We start from the raw sequence: 20,425 nt of genomic DNA on the forward strand, positions 1-20,425 counted from the left end.
GTTTGTTCTCTGTATTTAAGAGTCTGTTTTGTTGGTCTCTTCTTTGTTTGCTTTGTTTCTTAAATTCCGTGTGTGAGTGAAATCATATAGTATTTGTCTTTCTCTGTCTGACTTATTTCACTTAGCATTATACCTTCTAGATCCATCCGTTGTTGCAAATGGCAAGATTTCATTCTTTTTTATGGCTGAGTAATATTCCATTGTATATTATGTATGTCACATCTTCTTTATCCATCTACCTATTGATGGACACTTAGGTTATTTCTGTATCTTGGCTATTGTAAATAATGCTTCAGTAAACATAGGGGTGCATGTATCTGTTCAAATTAGTGTTTTTGTTTTCTTTGGCTAAGTACCTAGTAGTGGAATTACTGGACCATATGGTAATTCTATTTTTAATTTTTTGAGAAATCTTTATACTGTTTTCCACAGGGGCTGCACCAAATTGCATTCCCACCAACAGTGTACAGGAGTTCCATTTTTTCCACATCCTCACCAACACTTGTTATTTCTTGTCTTTTTGATTCTGCCCATTCTGAAAAGTGTTAAGGTGATAACGCATTGTGGTTTTGATTTGCGTTTCCCTGATGATGAGTGATGTTGAGCATCTTTTCAACTGTCAGACATTTGTATGTCTTCTTTGGAAAAATGTCTATTCAGGTCTCAGCCCATTTTTAATCAGATTATTTGGGGTTTTTTGGTGTTCACTTGTATGTGTTCTCTATATGTTTTGGATATTAATCCCTTATTGGATATATCATTTGCAAATGTCTTCTCCCATTTAGTAGGCTGCCTTGTTGTTTTGTCTTGATGGTTTCCTTTGCTGTGCGAAAGCTTTTTATTTTGGTATAGTCCCTCCCAATATTTTATTTTTGCTTTTGCTTCCCTTGCCTAAGGAGACACATCTAGAAAAATGTTTCTATGGTCGATGCCAAAGAAATTATTGTCTGTGTTTTCTTCAAGGAGTTTATGGTTTCAGGCCTCACATTTAGGTCTTTAATCCATTTTGAGTTTCTTTTTGTGTAAAGTGTAAGAAAGTGGTCCAGCTTCATTCTTTTGCATGTAGCTGTCCAGTTTTCCCAGCACCATTCAATCAATAGACTACCTTTTCCTCATTGTATGTTCTTGCCTCCTTTATTGTAGATTAATTGGCCATATAAACATGGTTTATTTCTGGGCTCTCTATTCTCTTGACCTATATGTCTATTTTTGTGCCAGTAGAATACTGTTTTGATTACTAAGAGTTTTAGTAATATATTGACTCATATAATTCTTTTTTTTTTTTTTAGATTTTATTTATTTGACAGAGAGAGACACAGCGAGAGAGGGGACACAAGCAGGGGCAGAGGGAGAGGGAGAAGCAGGCTTCCCGTGGAGCAGGGAGCCCGATGCGGGACTCGATCCCAGAACCCTGGGATCATGACCTGAGCCGAAGGCAGACGCTTAACGACTGAGCCACCCAGGCGCCCCTGACTCATATAATTCTTACCACAGCATTATTACGTGGATACCTTTGTTATCCCATTTATCGATGAGCAAGCTATAGCACAGAGAGATTAATAATGTGCCTGAGATCACAGTGCTAATAAGTGGCAGAACTGCGATTTGACTTCAGATAGTCTGAGAACCCGTGTGCTAAACTAGGATGTCATACTGCCTTTCACACTTGGTGACAGCACTTTTCTGAGCTTCCAGACAGGCAAGGCAAGACTCTTCAGTACTTTTCCCAAGTGATAAAATCTTGAGAAAATGATTGGATAGATTGCCATATGAGTAACATTATGTAACATAATAAAAACTATGATTAATTGCTGTTTTGCACAGATCCAAATGTGTTCTTCAAAGGGTGCCTGGGTGGCCCAGTAGTTAAGCGTCTGCCTTCAGCTCAGGTCATGATCCCAGGGTCCTGGGATCAGGTCCCACATCAGGCTCCCTGCTTGGCAGGAAGTCTGCTTCTCCCTCTCCCACTCCCCCTGCTTGTGTTCCCTCTCTCACTGTCTTGGTCTGTCAAATAAATAAATAAAATCTTTTAAAAAAATGTGTTCTTCAAAATAGTATTTTTCACATCAACCCTCAATAAAAAGGGTTTATTTTTTTTAAAGATTTATTTATTTTAGAGAGAGAGAGAGAGTACACAAGCAGGGGGAGGGTCCTTTCTTTTTTTAAAGAGAAAATTCTTTTAGCACAATTCACAGGAGTTGGAAATAGCAGGAAAAAATGATGGGGCCTGATGGTATTATTCACTTTGGCCCTCTCAGTACCTATGCTTTGAATATTTGAAGTCTTCTCAGTGGGCTACTCTTGAGAAATTATGATGGTCAGATAATGAAGCTTATATTTAAATAATTAGAAAAAATGGCCCCAAGTGAAAATCATTCTAGAAATTTTTATGTTAAGGATTAAGTTTGAGGTTCACTTACGGATGAGGAATGCTTTGGAGACTTGGTGGCTGTTGTTTGTTCTAGGAGTTTGGTGAATGATGGGGATTCAACACGTTGACTTCCATCTTCCCATTTTCAGTACAAAGTTGATGCTCTGATCGCTGCAGGATATTGGCATTTCCTGAGGTATTAACAAATAATTGTGATTCCAACCACTGTCGCTTCTGTGATTACTTCCTGCTGTTGGTAAATTTCAGGTGCCAAAGAAAACCCGCCAAGGAAAATCAAGAGCGCCCCTAAGGCTGGAGCCTGATGCGCTCTCGAAGAAGGCAGGAAACAGGCGAAGCAGGAGTTGAAGGACTGTGACAAATGAAGGGCCTTTTAGACCTAAGGTGTTGAATTTCAGTCCAAAGGGAGTGACAGTCACTGGGGCTCCCAGGGTCTGGGAGCATTTATAACCTGAGATTGGGGGTGGGGCAGGGGGGCAATCAAGTTGGTACTTGAGTGCTTGGTAGGTTTCAATTTAGTCAAGAAAATCCTCTATTTCAAAGTCTAGGGCAGAAAAAAAGCTTCCAGGGCACAAGGACTGTCTTCCTTTGCTGCAGTCAAGTGCCTCTGCCATTTACCCAGTTTCTAGCACATTTATTTGTGGAAAAAATGAAAAGGCAGCAGGGAGGAGCTGGCGTGTGACTGGGAGTATGCTGAAGGCAGGACTGGGAGCAGGTGCACAGGACACGGGCCGCCGCAGGAGCTCGGGGACCTCGAGTGGCGCCTTGCTCGCATCACCCCCACCCTGGCCTTGCCAACACAGGGCGCAGTGGTGAATGTCACTGCAAACACCACGGGACACACTCACTTAGCTTCTGTTTAATTCTAGTCAAGATTTCGAACATGTATACATTTTTTTTATACAAGTACATGCAAAGTTACAAATATAGAAAATATAAAGTACATGCATATTTCGAAGACCACGATGGATCTATCATACAAAACTATTCAGTGCACATGTAAGCCTGAGGACCACGCAAAAGGGTTTTCTACATATTAAGTATTTAGTACCTTACAAAACCTGTTGTGCATTAGATATATCCGATGTTAACTCCTTTAACCAAAATTTCTAAGTCTGTCATACACAATATATATATATAACAACTCTTTTTTTTTTTTTTTTTACATCAAATACCCGCACAGTGCAAGCCAGGAACATTGCAGAATGCTAATTTATCTGCTAGGTGACAATATTGAACAATCCAGACAATAATTTCACCTTACTTAAATAACAGTTAACAGAATTCCTTTTTTCCACCCTGAATGGATATTTCTGTCATGTCCGACCTAAGATATTTTTTTGGATGGCCTTCCATTCTTTGATTCAAAAACCGATTATAGAAACTAGGACTTGACATAATTCTGGTTTTTGACAATTATGAGACAGCAATGAAGAAATGCAATCATTTTTCTTTGTCTACTAATCATTTTCTCCATTACGCAATCCTCTAGGATGTTGGTTATTTTAACAGCTGCACCTTCCTGTGTCAAAATCATTCTGGTTTACAGATAAATGAACAAAGATTTGCTCTCAGTGCCCGGAAGGCAGTTCAATTTTTTACTGCCTTAATTATCTAGAGTTTAGATTATGAAAGAAAGGAATGGCACATGCAGGTGCTTTACATGTCCCAAATGGGAGCTTGCCTCGAAGGGCACCACTCCCAAGTGTGGGATTTTTTTTAGCATTTTCGCACTGTTGGTTATGTTCATTCCCTGTGAAAACATCCTCTGCCGAGGTCTAGTGTCGCATGACTATTTACGCTTGATGTTCTGGCTGCTGTGTGGCCCACACCACAGAATGCAAACCATCGTCCCAGTTCTCTGCTCTCTGGTGGGCTGACCCGGGGTCCAAGAGCGAAGGATTTCTAGTTTCGCTTTTTGAATGAGTATCATGTGGCCTCCTTTTAAATTTGGCAGAAATGCTCTTTGCACAGGAAAATGCGATCGGATTCTTTTAGAACGGATGAGAAAAATTTCCCCAAGTTGCTATGAAATCACAGTTAAGATGGGGTATTAGTGTACTGAGCTCTAGCTGGGGAAGGAGCCAGAGGTTTTCAGGCAAAGGTATTTGAAGACTGTTTTGAGAATTGTTTTGGCCTCAACCTGCTGCACTAGACAAAAAATAAAATAAAATAAAATAAAAGTAAGCCCTAGGTCAACTGCTGTTATTCCCAGCCCAGCGCTAGCATGGGCCCCTGAAAGATTCAATCACACGGGGGCTCTAATAAATAGCATCCTGGGTCTGCTCCACATTTCCCAGGGCTATCGGGGCCAAGGGTATTAGCCTATGGGTGATAAAGAGAGAAGCAGGGATGAGACACCACCACTAAAGGGCTGTAGGTAGACACCCCCTCCCCCAACCTGTAAAAGATGAAGACGCTGGAGAGGACGGGATGCTCATTCTCTTCATCCCACTATCAGGAGAATGAGCAGCGAGATGAGGAGGATCACAGGCGGCGGGGAGAAGAGGATGGCACTCGCCCCTCTTTGGTAGTAAGCCTCGGACTCTCTCTGGTACTGGCTGACGCACATCTGCTCCACTACGCGCTCCATGATCTTCATGTCGGTCTCCGTGAAGTTCTCCCCCTTGGTGGTGGTGGTCACTGTGTGCTGCTTGACCGTGATGTTGACGCAGTCGTGCACGAAGTTGTTCTGGCTGCTGTACTGATCCACCGGCTTGTAGTACACTTGGTTGGGGTAGCGGTACATGTTCTCACGATAGTAACGGTCCTCGTAGTCGTTGCCGAAATGAATGAGGGGCCTGCTCATGGCACTCCCCAGCATGTAGCCACCCAGGCCCCCCACCACCGCCCCGGCTGCCGCGGCTCCCGCCATGTGCTTCATGTTGGTTTTGGGCTTATTGGGCTTGCCCCACTGACTGTGGCTGCCACCACCTTGACCCCAGCCGCCACCACCGTGAGGCTGTCCCCAGCCGCCACCGTGGGGCTGACCCCAGCCGCCACCGTGGGGCTGTCCCCAGCCACCACCGTGGGGCTGACCCCAGCCGCCTCCGCCCTGGGGTGGGTAGCGGTTGCCTCCAGGACTGCCCTGCCCTGGGTATCGGCTTCCCCCGGTGTTCCAGCCTCCTCCAGGCTTCGGCCGCTTCTTGCAGAGGCCCACGTCACTCCATGTGGCCACAAAGAGAACCAGGATCCAGCCGCCGATGTGGCTTTTCACCATGATGGCTTAGCTGCAAAACGAGAAGGGTGTCAGTGTCCTACATTTGCTGCATAATGAATGAACGCACAGCAAGGGCATCTGCACGTCGGTCACAAAGGCTCCCCACTCCTACTTCTCCTTTGCAGCGCTTACGACAGAAGTGATTTCAAATAAAGCATTAACACAACTCTTTTTCCTTCTCTAAGGACAAATTTGACCTTAATTATCATTTCTGGCTCTATTTCCTGGAAACCTGATAGAGATGGAATGTCAACAACGTTGCTTATGGTAAAAATAACTTGATTGATAAACTGCATCCGGGCTGGGTGAAACTAGAAACATCTGGTGGGCCTGCCATAGCTTTGAGCATCTTTAGGGCAGTGATTATTGTAACCGGGAATGTCCTGGGGGGGACCCTGGCTCCTGTGGGGTCTGGGGCCTCTACACCAAAGGGAACCCTTTATCCACCAATATGGGTCTCATTCCCTTGTCCCCGAGCAGCCACTTGTGGGGGCTGGGAGTGGAGACAAGTCCCTGGCTGTTGTGTGGACTGCTACGAGGATCCTGTTGTAGCCCCTTCTGGAACCTTCTGAGAACTTGGGGTGGCCCTTATGGAAGTCTTGGAAGTTGGGAAGCCCCCCACCTGAGCTTTGCAGGAATTAACTTTGAAAATCACTGGCTTGTGTCTTCTTTCGTCTGTGGGAACGGGCACTAGCAGGGAGGGCGTCTTGTCTGTTGCTCTCTCCTCAGGGGCCAGGGCGCTGCCTGGCAGACACACAACAGTGACTTGTTTGGTGAAGGAATTAATGCCCTCTGAACAGATAAATGCCTGCAAGAATTTCCTCAAAGTACTTCTCAATACGGTACTTTTTGGAAACAGGAAACACGCAGGATTTTGAAAGCCCTCTTGTAAATTCATCATCTATAAAAAGAGCCGCTCGAAGCAGGATAAAAATGCCTGGGTTTGGGGCGCCTGGGTGGCTCAGTCATTGAGCATCTGCCTTCGGCTCAGGTCATGATCCCAGGGTCCTGGGATCGAGCCCCGCATCGGGCTCCCTGATCGTGGGAAGCCTGCTTCTCCCTCTCCCACTCCCCCTGCTTGTGTTCCCTCTCTCACTGCGTCTCTCTCTGTCAAATAAATAAAGTCTTTGAAAAAAAAAAAAATGCCTGGGTTCACAAGTCACTGAATGAGTTTTAGTTCAGCACTTAATGGCTTATGAGGGACTTATTTTCTCCTAACATTTGGTACCAAAGAAACACATCTTACAGAAAAGGGCTGGCACAGTTCAGGAATCCACAACCAAACTAAGTTGCCCTGGATAATAATTTATGACCCTTTGCAGAATGTACACTTATAAAATGAAAAAAATCTTTCAGATGAAAGATGCTCAGTTCTAAGGGCAGAGATCAAAGACGCACAGACATTCAGAGGGAGGAGAATAATGAAATAAGTAAATGATTCACCTTCCATTTATGCTTCTATCCTTATTGAAAAATCTTGGTGGCCACAGGTAAATAAAAATATATTTGAAAGTTACGAAAGCAGGTTCAACTGCTCAGCTCATGCCAATCAATCAGGCCTTCTGGAGGCTCTTCTGGGTCGGGTGGGAGGGGCAGGGTGTGCCACCTGGCCTTATCCTCGCCTCTTGAGCCCCTGGTACTGGTCTCCTGCGGGCCTCTCCCTGCTGTACTCCCCAGTGCTCACGGGCTCTAGCTCTCAGCCTCCTTGCTGCCCACGCCTTCACTCACACACCGTAGGGAACCGGACTAGGGGAGCGCCACCCCAGTCAACAGCTCCCAATCTAATGGGGTTTCATGTCAACAACGACTTCATTCACCCCAATCAGCCAAACCCAGCCAATACCCTGGAATTCTTTTTTTTTCTTTTTAAGATTTTATTTATGTATTTATTTATTTAAAGTAAACTCCATGCCAATGTGGGGCTCCAACTTACAACCCCGAGATCAAGAGTCGCATGCTCCACCGACTGAGCCAGCCAGGCACCCACCCCCCTGACCCCCACTCCAGAGTTACTCTTGAATTTCCTCTTTTTCACAGCACACAGTGAATCTCCCAGCAAATGTTATCGGCTCTACCTTGAAAATAAATCCTAGGGTGCCTGGGTGGCTCAGTCGGTTAAGCGACTGCCTTCGGCTCAGGTCATGATCCTGGAGTCCCTGGATCAAGTCCTGCATCGGGCTCCCTGCTCGGTGGGGAGTCTGCTTCTCCCTCTGACCCTCCCCCCTCTCATGTGCTCTTTCTCTCAAATAAATAAAATCTTAAAAAAAGAAAATAAATCCTAAATCCCGAAACTACTCACATTTCCCAACATTACTTACTATCCTGGGTGAAGCGTCTGTTGCTTCTCATGGGGGTCTTTCAACAGCCTCCAACCAGCCTCCCTGCTTTTCTCCCGCCCCCACTGCGTGTTCTCTACTCAGCAGCCCAGAAGCTCAGACAACCATTTTTTTTTATGTAGGTCACACCATGCCTCTTCCCTTCCCCCACCAAGCGGCCCACACGTTCAAGCTCAGGGTAAGACCCCAAGTCATGACCGTGCCGCACGTGACTGCCTCCAGCTGCCCACCTCTCTCTGGCCTCCTGCTCCTCACACTTGATAAGCACTTTCTCATCTCAGGGCCTTTGCACTTGCTGCTCCTGGGGCCTGGAAGGCTCCCCCTCCGGTTACTCGGTTACTCGTATGGCTCCAGTCTGCTCTGATGCCACCCCCGTGGGGCTGCCCGAGCCACTCTACCGAAGTCAGCAGCCCGCATCCTATCCCCCTCTCCTGCTTTTCTCCAGAGTGGGGATGCCTACCTGACATCTACGATTTACTGTTTGCTTACTGTTCGCCTTCTCCGCGGGAGTGTGGGCTCCCCCAGGGTGGGAGTTTCGCTTTGTTCACAGCAGTGGCCCTAGTGCCTAAATGGAGTACCTGGCTCATAGCCCGACGCGATAAATGTGGAATGAATGGATGAGTGTGGAAACATCTGTAATAAAGCATCATAACCAAACTAAAAATTAACCTGTTACAAAAGTGAACCATATGTATGAATTTTCAAAACCCTCTTCCCTGCACTGGCCCGCTGTCCAACATGCACAGTCCAGTTATAGGAACGCTGAGTTCATGTGCCATCCGCCACCAGTGAGGATTGCTGACACGGTCGGGGCAGGAGGGAGACGCTGTTGCAAGGCGAGGAACGCGGAGGTTGGCTTTGAACATGCCTGGTCCGAGGCTGTAAGAGTCACAGCTCTGTAAGCTGTGGAGACATGTGGGCAGATGATCAGACCACCTAGGAAGGGAGGCACAGAGAGGGCCTCGTTCCTCGGGAAGCCGGGTGCACGAGGTGGAAGGGGCCACAGGGCATTCGGAGTGGAGACAGGCAGTGAGAGAGAACACTGCGGGGGGGGGGGGGGGCGGGGGGGGGGGGAAGGACCACAGGGGGCTTCACGGGAGAGGAGCCTGCATGTGTGGTGGAGAGGCAGACGGGGCCAGGCAGTAAAGGGCCTCACCAGCAAGGGGTGCAGACATCCCGTCTTCCCTGGGACAGTTTACACCTGCTGTACCTGGTGCTAATATTAATAGTGCCCTTTTCATTCTCAAGAGTGTCCCCGTGGGTTACTATATGTAGCTTAATGATAGGACATGTTAAGTCATCTGGACTTGATCCCGAAAGTACTAGGGAGCCAGTGAAGAGCTCTGGGTTCTCTTTGAGAAAGAAGGTTGTGGAGGATGGACTGGGGCCTGTGTGTGCGTGCACGCATGCGTGCGAGTGCAGGGAAACTAGTCTCAAGGCTCCTGCAGGGACTGAGCTAGAGATGGTGGCCTTGTCAGGGAAGGATGGTCATGGATGGTCTGATTGGAAGGTAGCTTCTGGAGGGCTTGGTGTTTGATGTGGAGGGTGAGAGCCTGGAAGAGTCAGGGTTTCGGAACTGGGCAGGTGCATGGACGGACACAGAACAGTGGAGGAGGCCTGGAGGGAGACAAAGGAAGGGCTCGGTTCTCACTCCTCCCTCTCAAGCTATGTATGTGAGACAAGAGAGACCAAGAGGCAAGAGGGCCTCAGAGCCGTGGGCACGCGTTGCTGTTCGGGACTCCATTAAGGCTGAGTATTGGATAAAGTTGGCTAACGACAGAATACATGAGGACAAGATCATTTTAGAATCACTTGAGAACAACAAAAGCAATACTGAGTTATGAAAAGTATTCAACATAGCAGCTACATTTTGAAGTAGAGACGCATTTCTAAACATAAGAGGGACTCAAAACTTACAGGAGACCTTGGAGAATCTCTTCCTGCTTGTGATGAAATGAAGAATATCTGGTGTCAGCGAATGCAAACCTGTCACTCTGCGAATTGGGCTACCAAGATTCACAGACATCAAGTGACATACCTAGGATTGCAGTGCTGGCGAGTGAAATTGCTGGGGATGGAGACGGGGTTTCTGAATTCCTGGAAGATACTCCCTGTCAGTGGTCGGCTTGTGGCCCGATCCTTTGGTACATTTCGAGACATGAAGGGCAGAGCCACCAGGCCAAACCGTGTGGGTCATCGCCCCTTCGGGTCAACGTGGCCTCGGCCACTCGGTACGGCCACTACCAGAGGCACCAGGAGCTGCAGCAGCTTCCAGATCGCTCCAGGGCCCGGGACCTGGACCCCGGTGGTGCCTCCAGCTCTAAGTCTGACTCTACAGTGATGAGCACGTGGAATTTGACCCCCAGAGGGAGCGTGATTTCTGCAGGACTCTCTCCTCATTGAAGAAGAAGGATCCCCACATTTATCAGAAAGATGCCACCTTCTATCAGAGAACAGCACCGTCCTCGGAGAGCGAGGAAGCGCCGGCGGCCAAAGGGAAGCAGAAGAAGATGCGGCTCCATCCCTGAAGGGCTGTGGAAGGAAGGTTATCTTGGAGAAAGAAGGCAAACTCAGACGTGGAGACCTCCAATCAGAGATTCCAGCAGATCTCGTCGAAAAGTTATGTAGAAGCACAGAAACAGCTCAAGGAAAGCTTCCGGGCATTGCGGGAGGGTGGAGGGCGGCGAGGGCGAGGACAGTGCCGGGCAGGTGGCTCTCAGCTTGCTGCAGAAGCACGCTACCGCCGGTGGGGAGAAGCCCTGGGGGGATGCCAACTCGCTGGAGTGGCTGAAGGGGCAGAAGGACATTCACAGCCCTGACACCCCGAGAGAACTGGCCCACCTGGAGGAGTACTGGGACAACCCAGAGCTGGAGGAGGGGAGTGGTGCTCCCTGAAGAGAACCTGCTTGTACAGGTCAGAGCCGGGGCCTCTGCAGGACCAGGGGCTGTAGAGCTGGAAGGCCCAGAACTCTTGGAAAAAGAGGCAGATCTTCAAGTCACTTTGCCCAGAGGAGATGGATCACGGAAGCCACGGGGAAGCCACAGAGAGACAAAGCCAGCCCACAGGGGGTGCTGCGGGCACCTGATGGGGCCAGCAGGAAGCAGCCCCAACACAGGAAGGGGCGGGCCCTGTGTCACCCACCCAGAAGCCAGTCCCCCCCCCAGAGGCGGAGGAGGGGCAAGGAGGCATATCTCCTGGGCCCCAAGGTGACACCTGATAGATGTGAGTTTAGTCACCAGAGATTGCAGGCCTTTGGCCTCAACCCCAATTGGCCGCACTTCTGCCAGTTGGGCAGGCAACAGAGGAAGCAACAGGGTCCCAAGAGTGGGCCCTGAGCTCCAGGGAGTAGGCAGGGGCCCTGGGCTTCCTCCCCTCTAGTCGAGCCCCTGGATGCATCTCCTTCCTGCACTACGTAGACACTGTGTCTACTGTGGGCAGAGAAGTCCTCCTATCTCACAGATGTGGACGCTGAGGCCTATCTAAAAAGCTTCCCCAGCATCTTACCTTGAGACACACCTTGGCCCCCATCCCCTCAAATGCTGGGCCCAGCCAAAGCCACAGTCAAGTTAAATGGCTTTATTAGCCCCCAGGGGCCACTGTTCCCCCCTACCACCTCCAGACCTTGGCCGGGTAGGGGCTTTGGGACCAGTGAGGGGCACAGGTGGCCCAGTGAAAACTATAGTACTTGAGTCAGGCCCTGAGTGGGTGTCCGGGAGCCCTCCCTCCCTGGCCTGTGAGGAGGGCCCATCTGGCGGGAGACAGGGATACAGGCTCTGGCCCTGTCCAAATGGCCCCAGTTCAGAGGTTTCAGGGACCAATCTCAGCTGTGCTTGTCAAGGGCGTGAGAAGGGGAAGACCCATCACCTCCAGATTTCAGGCTCCCACACCCAGCATGACATAAATAAAAAAACAAATAGTGAAAAACAAAACAAACAAAGAAGACATTAAGTATTTGACAGAGGTCAATACCTATTTAACACTAAAAAAAAAAAAAAAAATACTCTTAGCAGACTAGGAATAGGAGGAGACTCCCCTAACTTGATAAAGGTTATATAACAAAACCAGCAAACAGACTTGGTGGATAACCTCTGAATGCATGTCCTTTAAGATCAGAAATAAGACAAGGATGTCCATCGTCACAGGACTGGAGGTCCTGTCCAATGTCATAGGCAGAGACAAAGAAATAACCGGGGCAAGAACTGCAAGGAAAGAGCTAGCCGTCATTACTTGCAATTAAAGTGATCATACACAGAAAACCCAGCAGATTGGTCAGAGATGACAAGAGACCCAGTACTAGAGTTCAGCAAGGCTGTGGGATATGAGACTGGCCTAAAAAAATCAACAGCATTTCTCTACACCAGCAATAATCAACTTAGGAAAAAAACGTAAGAAAGAAGATAATCCTGGGTGGCTCAGTCGGTTAAGCGTCTGCCTTTGGGTCAGGTCATGATCCCAGGTTCCTGGGATCGAGCCCTGCATTGGGCTCCCTGCTCAGCGGGGAGTCTGCTTCTCCCTCTCCCTCTGCTGCTCCCCCTGCTTGTTCTCTCTCTCTGTAAAATAAATAATAAAATCTTTAAAAAAAAAATAGAAAGAAGATAATCACAATAGCAAACCAAACTGTAAAATATCTAGGACTTGACTTAACTGAGAAAAAAATAAGACTTGAACAAAAATAACTCCAGTAAAGACCACTGTAGATTATCTGTAAAAACGGAAAGGTACTCCATGGCTTTGACTGGGATGACTTAGTATTAGAAAGATGTCTGTTAATTACCTCCCCCCCCCAATGAACCTGTCATTTCAATAAAATGCCAATCCAAAGTCCACCTGGGCTTTCTGAGGAGTTCAATAAACTTACAAGGTGAAAGGAATGTCCATGAATAGCAAACTCAACTTTAAAAAGGAACAGAAAAGAGAAGGGAATCTACTGGATCAGACCTTAAATCCTACTACAAAGCCAGAGCAATAAAGACCACACAGTCGAAGTCTAGGAACAGAACAACCAGCCAGGGAGAGCAGAAGGGCACATTCAGAGATAAGCCCTTGTATATATACTTTAGTAGGGACTTGATATACAATAAAGCAGCCACCACAAATCAATGGGGAGAGGAAGGCTGTTGAGCAGATGCTTCCGGGAAACCGAAGAAACATAAAACTGGATCCCCTACACCACGTGCAAGAGTGCACTCTAGGTGGAATACAGACCTAACTTAGAAAGGGAAAAGCACATTGTTAGAAGAACAAACTACAGGTGAACGCCTGTGTGACCTGGAGGAGGAGTGGCCGGAGGGCTTTTAAAACAAAGAGCACAAACCAAGAGGCAAGTAAGAATTTTATGACATGAAAGTTAAGGATTCTTGTTTAATGCTGTGAAGGACACTATGGACAAAATTAAGAGAAGGACATAATGGTAAAAATATTTGTAGTATTTACGGCCAACAGAGGATTCATTTCTAGAACCTACAAGGAATTCTTAAAAGCAGTAAGAAATAGTAATAAGACAAAAACAGACAAAAGAGCCAAAAGATACAAAAACTGATAATTTATAGAAGAGGAAAAGCCAAAAGGGCTTGAAAAGATATTCAAAATCATTAAGAATCAGATAAAATGGGGCCAAAAAAAAAAATGACATATCACTTACACTTATCAGTCTAGTCAAAAAGAAAAAAATAACCAAACCAAAACCACAAGAGAGGTGAATGATGCCAAGAAGGCAGGGTGTGGAAATAAAGGAACCCACCTGACTATCAAAGGAGTGTGGGTGGTGTAATTGAACAGAAAGAATGAAAATAAATTAAATGATTATTCAACTCAACAAAGGAAGAAAACAGAAAGAGAAAATTTCAAAATAAAGCATTGTAGTTATAAAGAAATAAAAGAGATGAAAGTAGAACTTAAAACCCAGGAAAATGAGGAATTGCTAAATAAAATCAACTGACTTGAAAATGCAATTCGCACACAAACACACCCCACTACATAGCTCCACATGGGGAATGGGAAAGGCCACATAACCTTAGAAAGAGAAGGCTTTAAAAGGGTAACCTCCTTCCAAATGCAAATGTGTTTTAGGAATTAAAAATCCGTGTGGGATGGGTTGCTTTTAAAATATAAATTATAGGGGCGCCTGGGTGGCTCAGTTGGTTAAGCGACTGCCTTCGGCTCAGGTCATGATCCTGGAGTCCCTGGATCAAGTCCCGTGTCGGGCTCCCTGCTCAGCAGGGAGTCTGCTTCTCCCTCTGACCTTCCTCCCTCTCCTGCTCTCTGTCTCTCATTCTCTCTCTCTCAAATAAATAAATAAATATATATATAAATTATAAATATTGACTTTAGAATTAATGCAGTCAACAAGTATTTATGGAACAACTAATATGTGCCAGTTTTTAAATACATAGAAAACTTGAACTGACCAAGAACTATAAAAGAAATGGTGGAAAAAGTCGTCTTAAATTACATATTACTATGTAGTATTATGGAACATATTGATTCATTCAACAAATATTTAAGTGTCCTCTAAGGTTCTAGCATTGTGTACTAGTAGTGGCTGGGGACACAGATGGTGGGTAAGATATTTAGCTTGGGGGGTGATGCCAATTCCTGAAATGAGGGAGACGGGTGGAGGGCCCCGCTTGGAGAGAAAACCGGGGGCTGTGGTTTGGACGCGTTAACTTGGCTATACCTAGGAGACATTCAAGTAGGAGTATCAATTTAGGCAATTGTTTTAAGAGTCGGGAACTCAGCAGAGATAAATGTCAGGGCATCTTCCCCTGAGAAGCGGTGTCTATAGCCAAGGGGACAAGGGGACAAGGGCTGAGATTGAAACCCCAGCATTTCAAGTGCAGGGCTCATGCCCTTAGTCACCCGGCCTCCACCAGAACGGATGCCAAAATCCAAAAGAAAATACCGCCAAACTGATTTTAACAGTTTAGTGAAAGAAGAATACACTGTGACCAATAAGGATTATTTTAGGAATGCGAGGATGGCTCAAAATCAGGAAATCTATTACTAGGTTAAGATGACAGAACAATAAGATTCTTTGCAGATACTGAAAAGTTTTCAATTAAAATCAACCTCCACTTTGATTTCTTAAGTTTAAGCTGTTAAAGTTTCTATAGAACTAGCAGGCAGTCCCCTTCCATCAAGAATTGCCACCACAAACACATGGCCTATATCCTATCTTAATGGAAAAAGGAAAGGCGTCCCATTCGTGTAATGAACAAGTCAAAAATGCAAGTAGTGGCTGTGATTTTTAGATTGTTATGGAAGTTCCAGCCAACTACAATCTTCTATTTGGAAAATAGGCCCAAAATGTCTTAGAATAAATAAGTGAGCTCATTAGGTGCAGTTTTTTAAATCAATATGTAAAAAACCAGCAAGTCCCCAAATTAATCGTAATGAGTGAGAAGATTTAGCATGGATGAAACATTCCATCCATAATGTTCCATATTGCCATTCCATCTATAATGGCAATAAAAAATTTTTACAGTATCTAGGATTTAACCTAAAAATAAATAGGACTTTTATGAGGAAAGCTAAAGAATTTTACTGAGAGACGTAAAGGAAGACAAGAAAACAACAACACCACCACCCCCCCCCAGCCATATAGTCTGTTTTTGGTTGGGAAAACCAATATTGAGAGATGCCAATTTATCTTCAAATAATCCATCAAATCGACACGCTTTCAATCAGAATTCAAAGGGGATTTTAAAGAACATGATGAAATGATACTCAAAATTAAGAAGTGAGAAAAAAATCATTGAACAGGAAGAAAACCTAGGGCCATGTTGGCCTGCCAGCTATCAGGATACATTGGAAAGCTACACGAGGCATTATTAGGATCACGTGGCACATGAACAATGGCAGAGCAATGGAACTTGACAGAAGGTACCAGAAAGATCCACAGATTATTACCTTGTTCATCCTATTCCCATTTATTCATGGGGATACGACAGAGCTGGTAGGAACTAGCTTAATGGTCTCGTGCCAAGGGCCGAACTTCTAATACTTAGACCATGTTATAACTTGAAATTTAATTGGTTAAATTGGGAAGTGGCACCAGCTTTTCCCACCACCCAGAGCCCCCAGGAAAATTCCCTGTCTTTCCAGGGTTAGGTAGAACCTTGTCATATTTTAATCTTTTTGAGGATACTGCCCCTTCAAGAATCTGATGCAAGCTATACAACATTTTGCAAAACATTTTGGGATGTGGGGTTGCACTGGTACCCTGAGGCCCAGGCCTGGATTGAACAGGGCAAGGATCCCCAACCTGGTCTATATCAGAATGACTTGAAGAACTTTTTAAAAAGCAATGTTGCTGGAGCCTCTCCTGGGCCAACAGCAATGGGATCTAGGGATCCATAAAAGCTTCCCAGGGGACTGCACTCCTAACCAGGCTTCAGAACTAGGTCCTTAGGAACACAACACTTAACCACATTTATAATGCTTCTCATGAAGAGCATACTTCCCTTGAAGTGATCACACGATAGTTTAGCAGTAATAAGTAGAACATAGCTGAAGAAAAAGGATTAACAAATTGCAGGGGAAAAAAAAAAATGCTCCCGACTATAAGCGCTGCCAAGCACGGTGTTCACTCTAGGATTATTTTAAATGCAGCACCATCCCTGGGTTAGATGACGGTGCAATGTGAATGCTTAATACAAAGCCGTTCACAGCTGATACAATTGCCTTGGGAGAAGAAATAAGATCCCAAAGGCAGAAGAGAACAGGTAAGATAAAACTACAGCTTCGAAAACCTTTCACCTCATAAAACCTTCCATCAGCTGGTGGACAGTCACCTTTGGCGTTAATTTGGTACAGAAACGTTATGTGATTATTGTTTTATTATATTATTTTTTAAATGGCTGCTTCCTTATGTAATTCAGCCTGATTGTAGAGAAAGCTGTGACCCTTTCTCTGCAAAATCAAGCTGATTTTGCAAGGATGATGCAATGGTAGGAATTACATATATGGACCCAAGTGGCCTCCCGAGCAGGGGCCTGTGATCACAGCCTTTCCAGAGCCTTATTTTCTGTGACAGTTGGAGACTTTTCAACCATCAGAAGACCAGAGATTCCACAGGGTACATACATCTGTCGTGGTTCAGCTGAGCTGGAGTTGTGTCTCTGAGAAGACCAAATGCCTCGGCGTGGTGGAAATGGCTCAGTTTTCGAATATACTCAGGAATCCTTAAAACCAACCACAAAAAAGAAAAAAACTAGAATTGATAAGTAAATCTAAGAACTGATTCCTTAAAAGAAAAACCTAATATATAAATTACTAAGTCACTAATAAATCTATTCAAGAAAAAAATGAGACAATATTTGAAAAAAAAATGAGGTCATATAAAAAAAAACAGCAAACAGGACACAGAGAAAACTGTGGGTCCGTATCATCTAAAAAATTGAGATATGTGACCTATTTAAAAAATTGCATCATTTAGTAAAAGCAATGTAAACAAAAAAGAACATGAAAATCACCTCTCACTTCTGTTAAAATGTCCATTTTTTGGTGCTTTTCCAAAATTCAGATTTTCCACACATGCACTCACTCTTGAGGAAACAGTTTAGAAAACTGTACTTTGTCAGTTTCCCCCATATATCAGAGGCTCCCAAATCATGACTTTTGATGGTTACATAATGCTCCTACCAGTTACTGTGCCATGATTTTCTGAGCTACTGCCCTGCTGTTGTACAATCAGGTTGTTTCCCAGTTGGTTCTAATTTTAGATCATTCTGCACCAATGTGTGCCCACATATGGCTTTTTTGTTTGCTTGTTTCTTCCACTGCAGGTAAATCCCCAGGGGTAGGGTTTTCTGGGTCACCACTTTGAACTTCTTAATGCATTGCCAGATTGTTTTACAAAAAGTGTGTAGTAATTCACAATATCCCTAGTGGGGTGTGAACAGGAAAAGAATAAAGGTATACACACCAAGGGTCTGTTTTACCTAGAGTTAATCTTGGCAACAAACTCGGAAGTAGGTTTCACTTCCTCTACTTTATGAGTGGACATGAGCAGGATTAGGAAATTAGGTGACCTGTCCGGATGTCACAGAATCAGTAGCAGAGCCACCTTTCTAACCCCAATACCCCGCCACATCCTCAGATAACTGAACATGCAAGTTTCATGGCAACTGCCTTAGAGGGGTTGCTGTTACTACTACTTTGATCGTTTTTGTTCATTTAGTAGATGTGAAACGACAATACAGACTTGCTTTCATTTGCATTTTATTCTGCAAATGGTTCATCATTTCACCATGTACCTATTATAATCTTGACATTGACCTTTTTTTTTTTTTAAAGATTTTATTTATTTATTTGAGAGAGAGAATGAGGAAGAGAGCACATGAGAGGGGAGAGGGTCAGAGGGAGAAGCAGACTCCCTGCCAAGCAGGGAGCCCAATGCGGGACTCGATCCCGGAACTCCAGGATCATGACCTGAGCCGAAGGCAGTCGCTTAACCAACTGAGCCACCCAGGCGCCCCTTGACATTGTCCTTTTACAAGTATGAAAAATTTGTGTCAGATACAAATAAGATACAAATCACATCCTAGCTCTCTGCTTTCTTTCCCTTTCCAGCTAGTTCTTTTGCATTTTAAGAGCTCCTCGGTGGTTGTGTAGGTGAAATTGTTCCTTTTCACCGGTGATTTTCCTCTTCCTTCTTAATAACGTCTGAGAGAGTTGTTCATTTTTCCATAGATCTGACCTTTTTTATTCAATTTCCTGTTCCTATTTTTTTCTGGTAATTTGATTTGTAAAAATCTTTAATCCTGTTCCACCTGGAGTTTTTCGCAAGGAAAAGGGAAACATCTCAAATGCTCGGCATGTGGGGAACTGCTTATTAAACCGTGATGCTCTATGTGAAAGAAAAATACGCAGCCACTTAGATAATCATGATCAGGGGCAGGCGACATCTGTCCCCGGAGGCCGGGCACTCCCGGGCCCGAGAGGGAGAACGCGGCCACCCCGAGGCCCCACCCGGCCGAGGCCCCGCCCACGCCCGCCTGCTCGGGGGCCGCTCCGCGGAGGGCTAGACCACTGCGGCCGCCTCTCGGGAGGAGTTCGCCGGAGGAGCTGGCCCCCAGGCATCCCGGACTCCTCTCCCGCCGAGGCCTTGGCCCTGGGCGGGCGCCCGCTCCCCCACCCCCACTCCGCGCACCCTCGGGGCGTGCCCGGCCTCTGCCCGCCGGCTGGGAGCCCCGCGACCCCCCGGCTCGTCTCCCCGAAGCCAGGCGCGTTCGCCCCGGGCGATCGCCCCCACTTCCCCGGACCTTCGGCCCCTCGGGCCGCGGACCCGCGTGGGGGAGGATCAGACCTCGCGGCACACCGCCACCCCTCCCCAGGGGCCCGGCCAACCGCCCCCAATCCCAACCCGAAAAACAAAACCAAGTGGCGTCACCCGAAAAGCAAAACCAAGCGGCGTCACCCGAAAACCAACGCGCACCCTGGGGCAGGCCGGACGCGCCACGCGCCCGCAGGGAAGCCCCCTCCCCTCACTGCCAAGGTCGGCCCCCGGCTCGCGTTGTCGGGCTTCGCGGCGCCCGCCGCCCCCCAGGGCTCCGGACCCCCGCCCGCGCCCTGCGCTGCGAAATGAAAAGGCCACCGGGCTGTTTACCTGCCTTCTCCCGAGAGGAGAAGCTCGCGGTGCCGGAGCTGTCAGCGACTGGCGCGGAGGCTGGCGACAAGCACCGCCCAGGAGGAGGGCCGGGGGCGGGGAAGGGAGGCGGCGGCGCTCGCGGGCCGAGGTCGGCGCGCGGACCAATGACCACGCGCTCTCGCGCGCTGCCGTGCTCCCGCGGGCGGGCGGCGGGGGGTTACGGGAAAAGGTGCAGACCTGCCACGCACCCCCGGGCGTCTGAGTCGCCAGTGAAAAGGGTTGGGATTCGCTTGAACTCGCACCGGCTGATACCGCCTCCCGGTGTCATCACTCTCTGACGTTGCTCATTGACTGTAAAAATCATCTTTAAAAAGAAATTCGGCCGAAGCCTCCACTCCCCCGTTACGTAATGGAGAACGGGAGACGTTAGGGAATGAGAAGGCAATTTTTGGAACTCTGGTAGCCAGACATTTCTAAAGAGGAAAAGATTTTTGCTACCTTGGATTGAGCCCAGTATTAATGAATTTTCACATAAATTCTTAAAATGGGAGGCCTAGGAAGGACATTGGCCACCACCCTTTCTTTCATTGACTCAGTTTCTGCTCCTTATTTTATGCAGGAGAGATGATTTAGAGTAGACCTCCCAAATGAGGAAATGTACTCCATTTAACAAGTCCACTCACATTACCTGAGGTACCTTGTCTAAAACAGAATGGTGTGTTTTGGCTCATTATTCCTGCTAAGAAATGAGGTAGAGGTTTGTTTCACGTAAAGGGTGGCCAGGGATGAAGGGATAGAAGGATGGGAATTAGGGTTTGGGGAATCGTCTAAATTATTACCCAAATTGGATCACTTTTAAAGTGAAAGGGGCACTGGTATGAATTAAGTG

The 20,425-nt window shown here is 46.7% G+C and overlaps 1 protein-coding gene and 1 pseudogene across 2 annotated transcripts; one reads left to right on the top strand and one right to left on the bottom strand.

Annotated features, from left to right (window-relative positions):
- Window positions 1-3,225: 3,225 nt before the first annotated feature.
- Window positions 3,226-19,656, bottom strand: PRNP (prion protein). Of its 2 annotated transcripts, XM_035005902.1 has the most exons (3): window positions 19,555-19,656; window positions 17,031-17,128; window positions 3,226-5,619 (listed from the first exon to the last, which is right to left on the bottom strand). In XM_035005902.1, the coding sequence occupies exon 3, from the start codon at window positions 5,607-5,609 to the stop codon at window positions 4,836-4,838; it is 774 nt and encodes a 257-aa protein (XP_034861793.1). In that variant the 5' UTR covers window positions 5,610-5,619; window positions 17,031-17,128; window positions 19,555-19,656; the 3' UTR covers window positions 3,226-4,835. The 2 variants fall into 2 exon arrangements, with proteins under 2 accessions (XP_034861793.1, XP_034861794.1); XM_035005903.1 differs by lacking the exon at window positions 17,031-17,128 and having other exon boundaries at window positions 19,555-19,652.
- On the top strand, window positions 9,430-10,840 carry LOC118011601 (annotated as a pseudogene).
- Window positions 19,657-20,425: the final 769 nt, after the last annotated feature.

This window comes from Mirounga leonina, unplaced genomic scaffold (genome assembly GCF_011800145.1).
Source record: "Mirounga leonina isolate KUSES-001 unplaced genomic scaffold, KU_Mleo_1.0 Mir_150, whole genome shotgun sequence".
Taxonomy (NCBI): Eukaryota; Metazoa; Chordata; class Mammalia; order Carnivora; family Phocidae; genus Mirounga; species Mirounga leonina.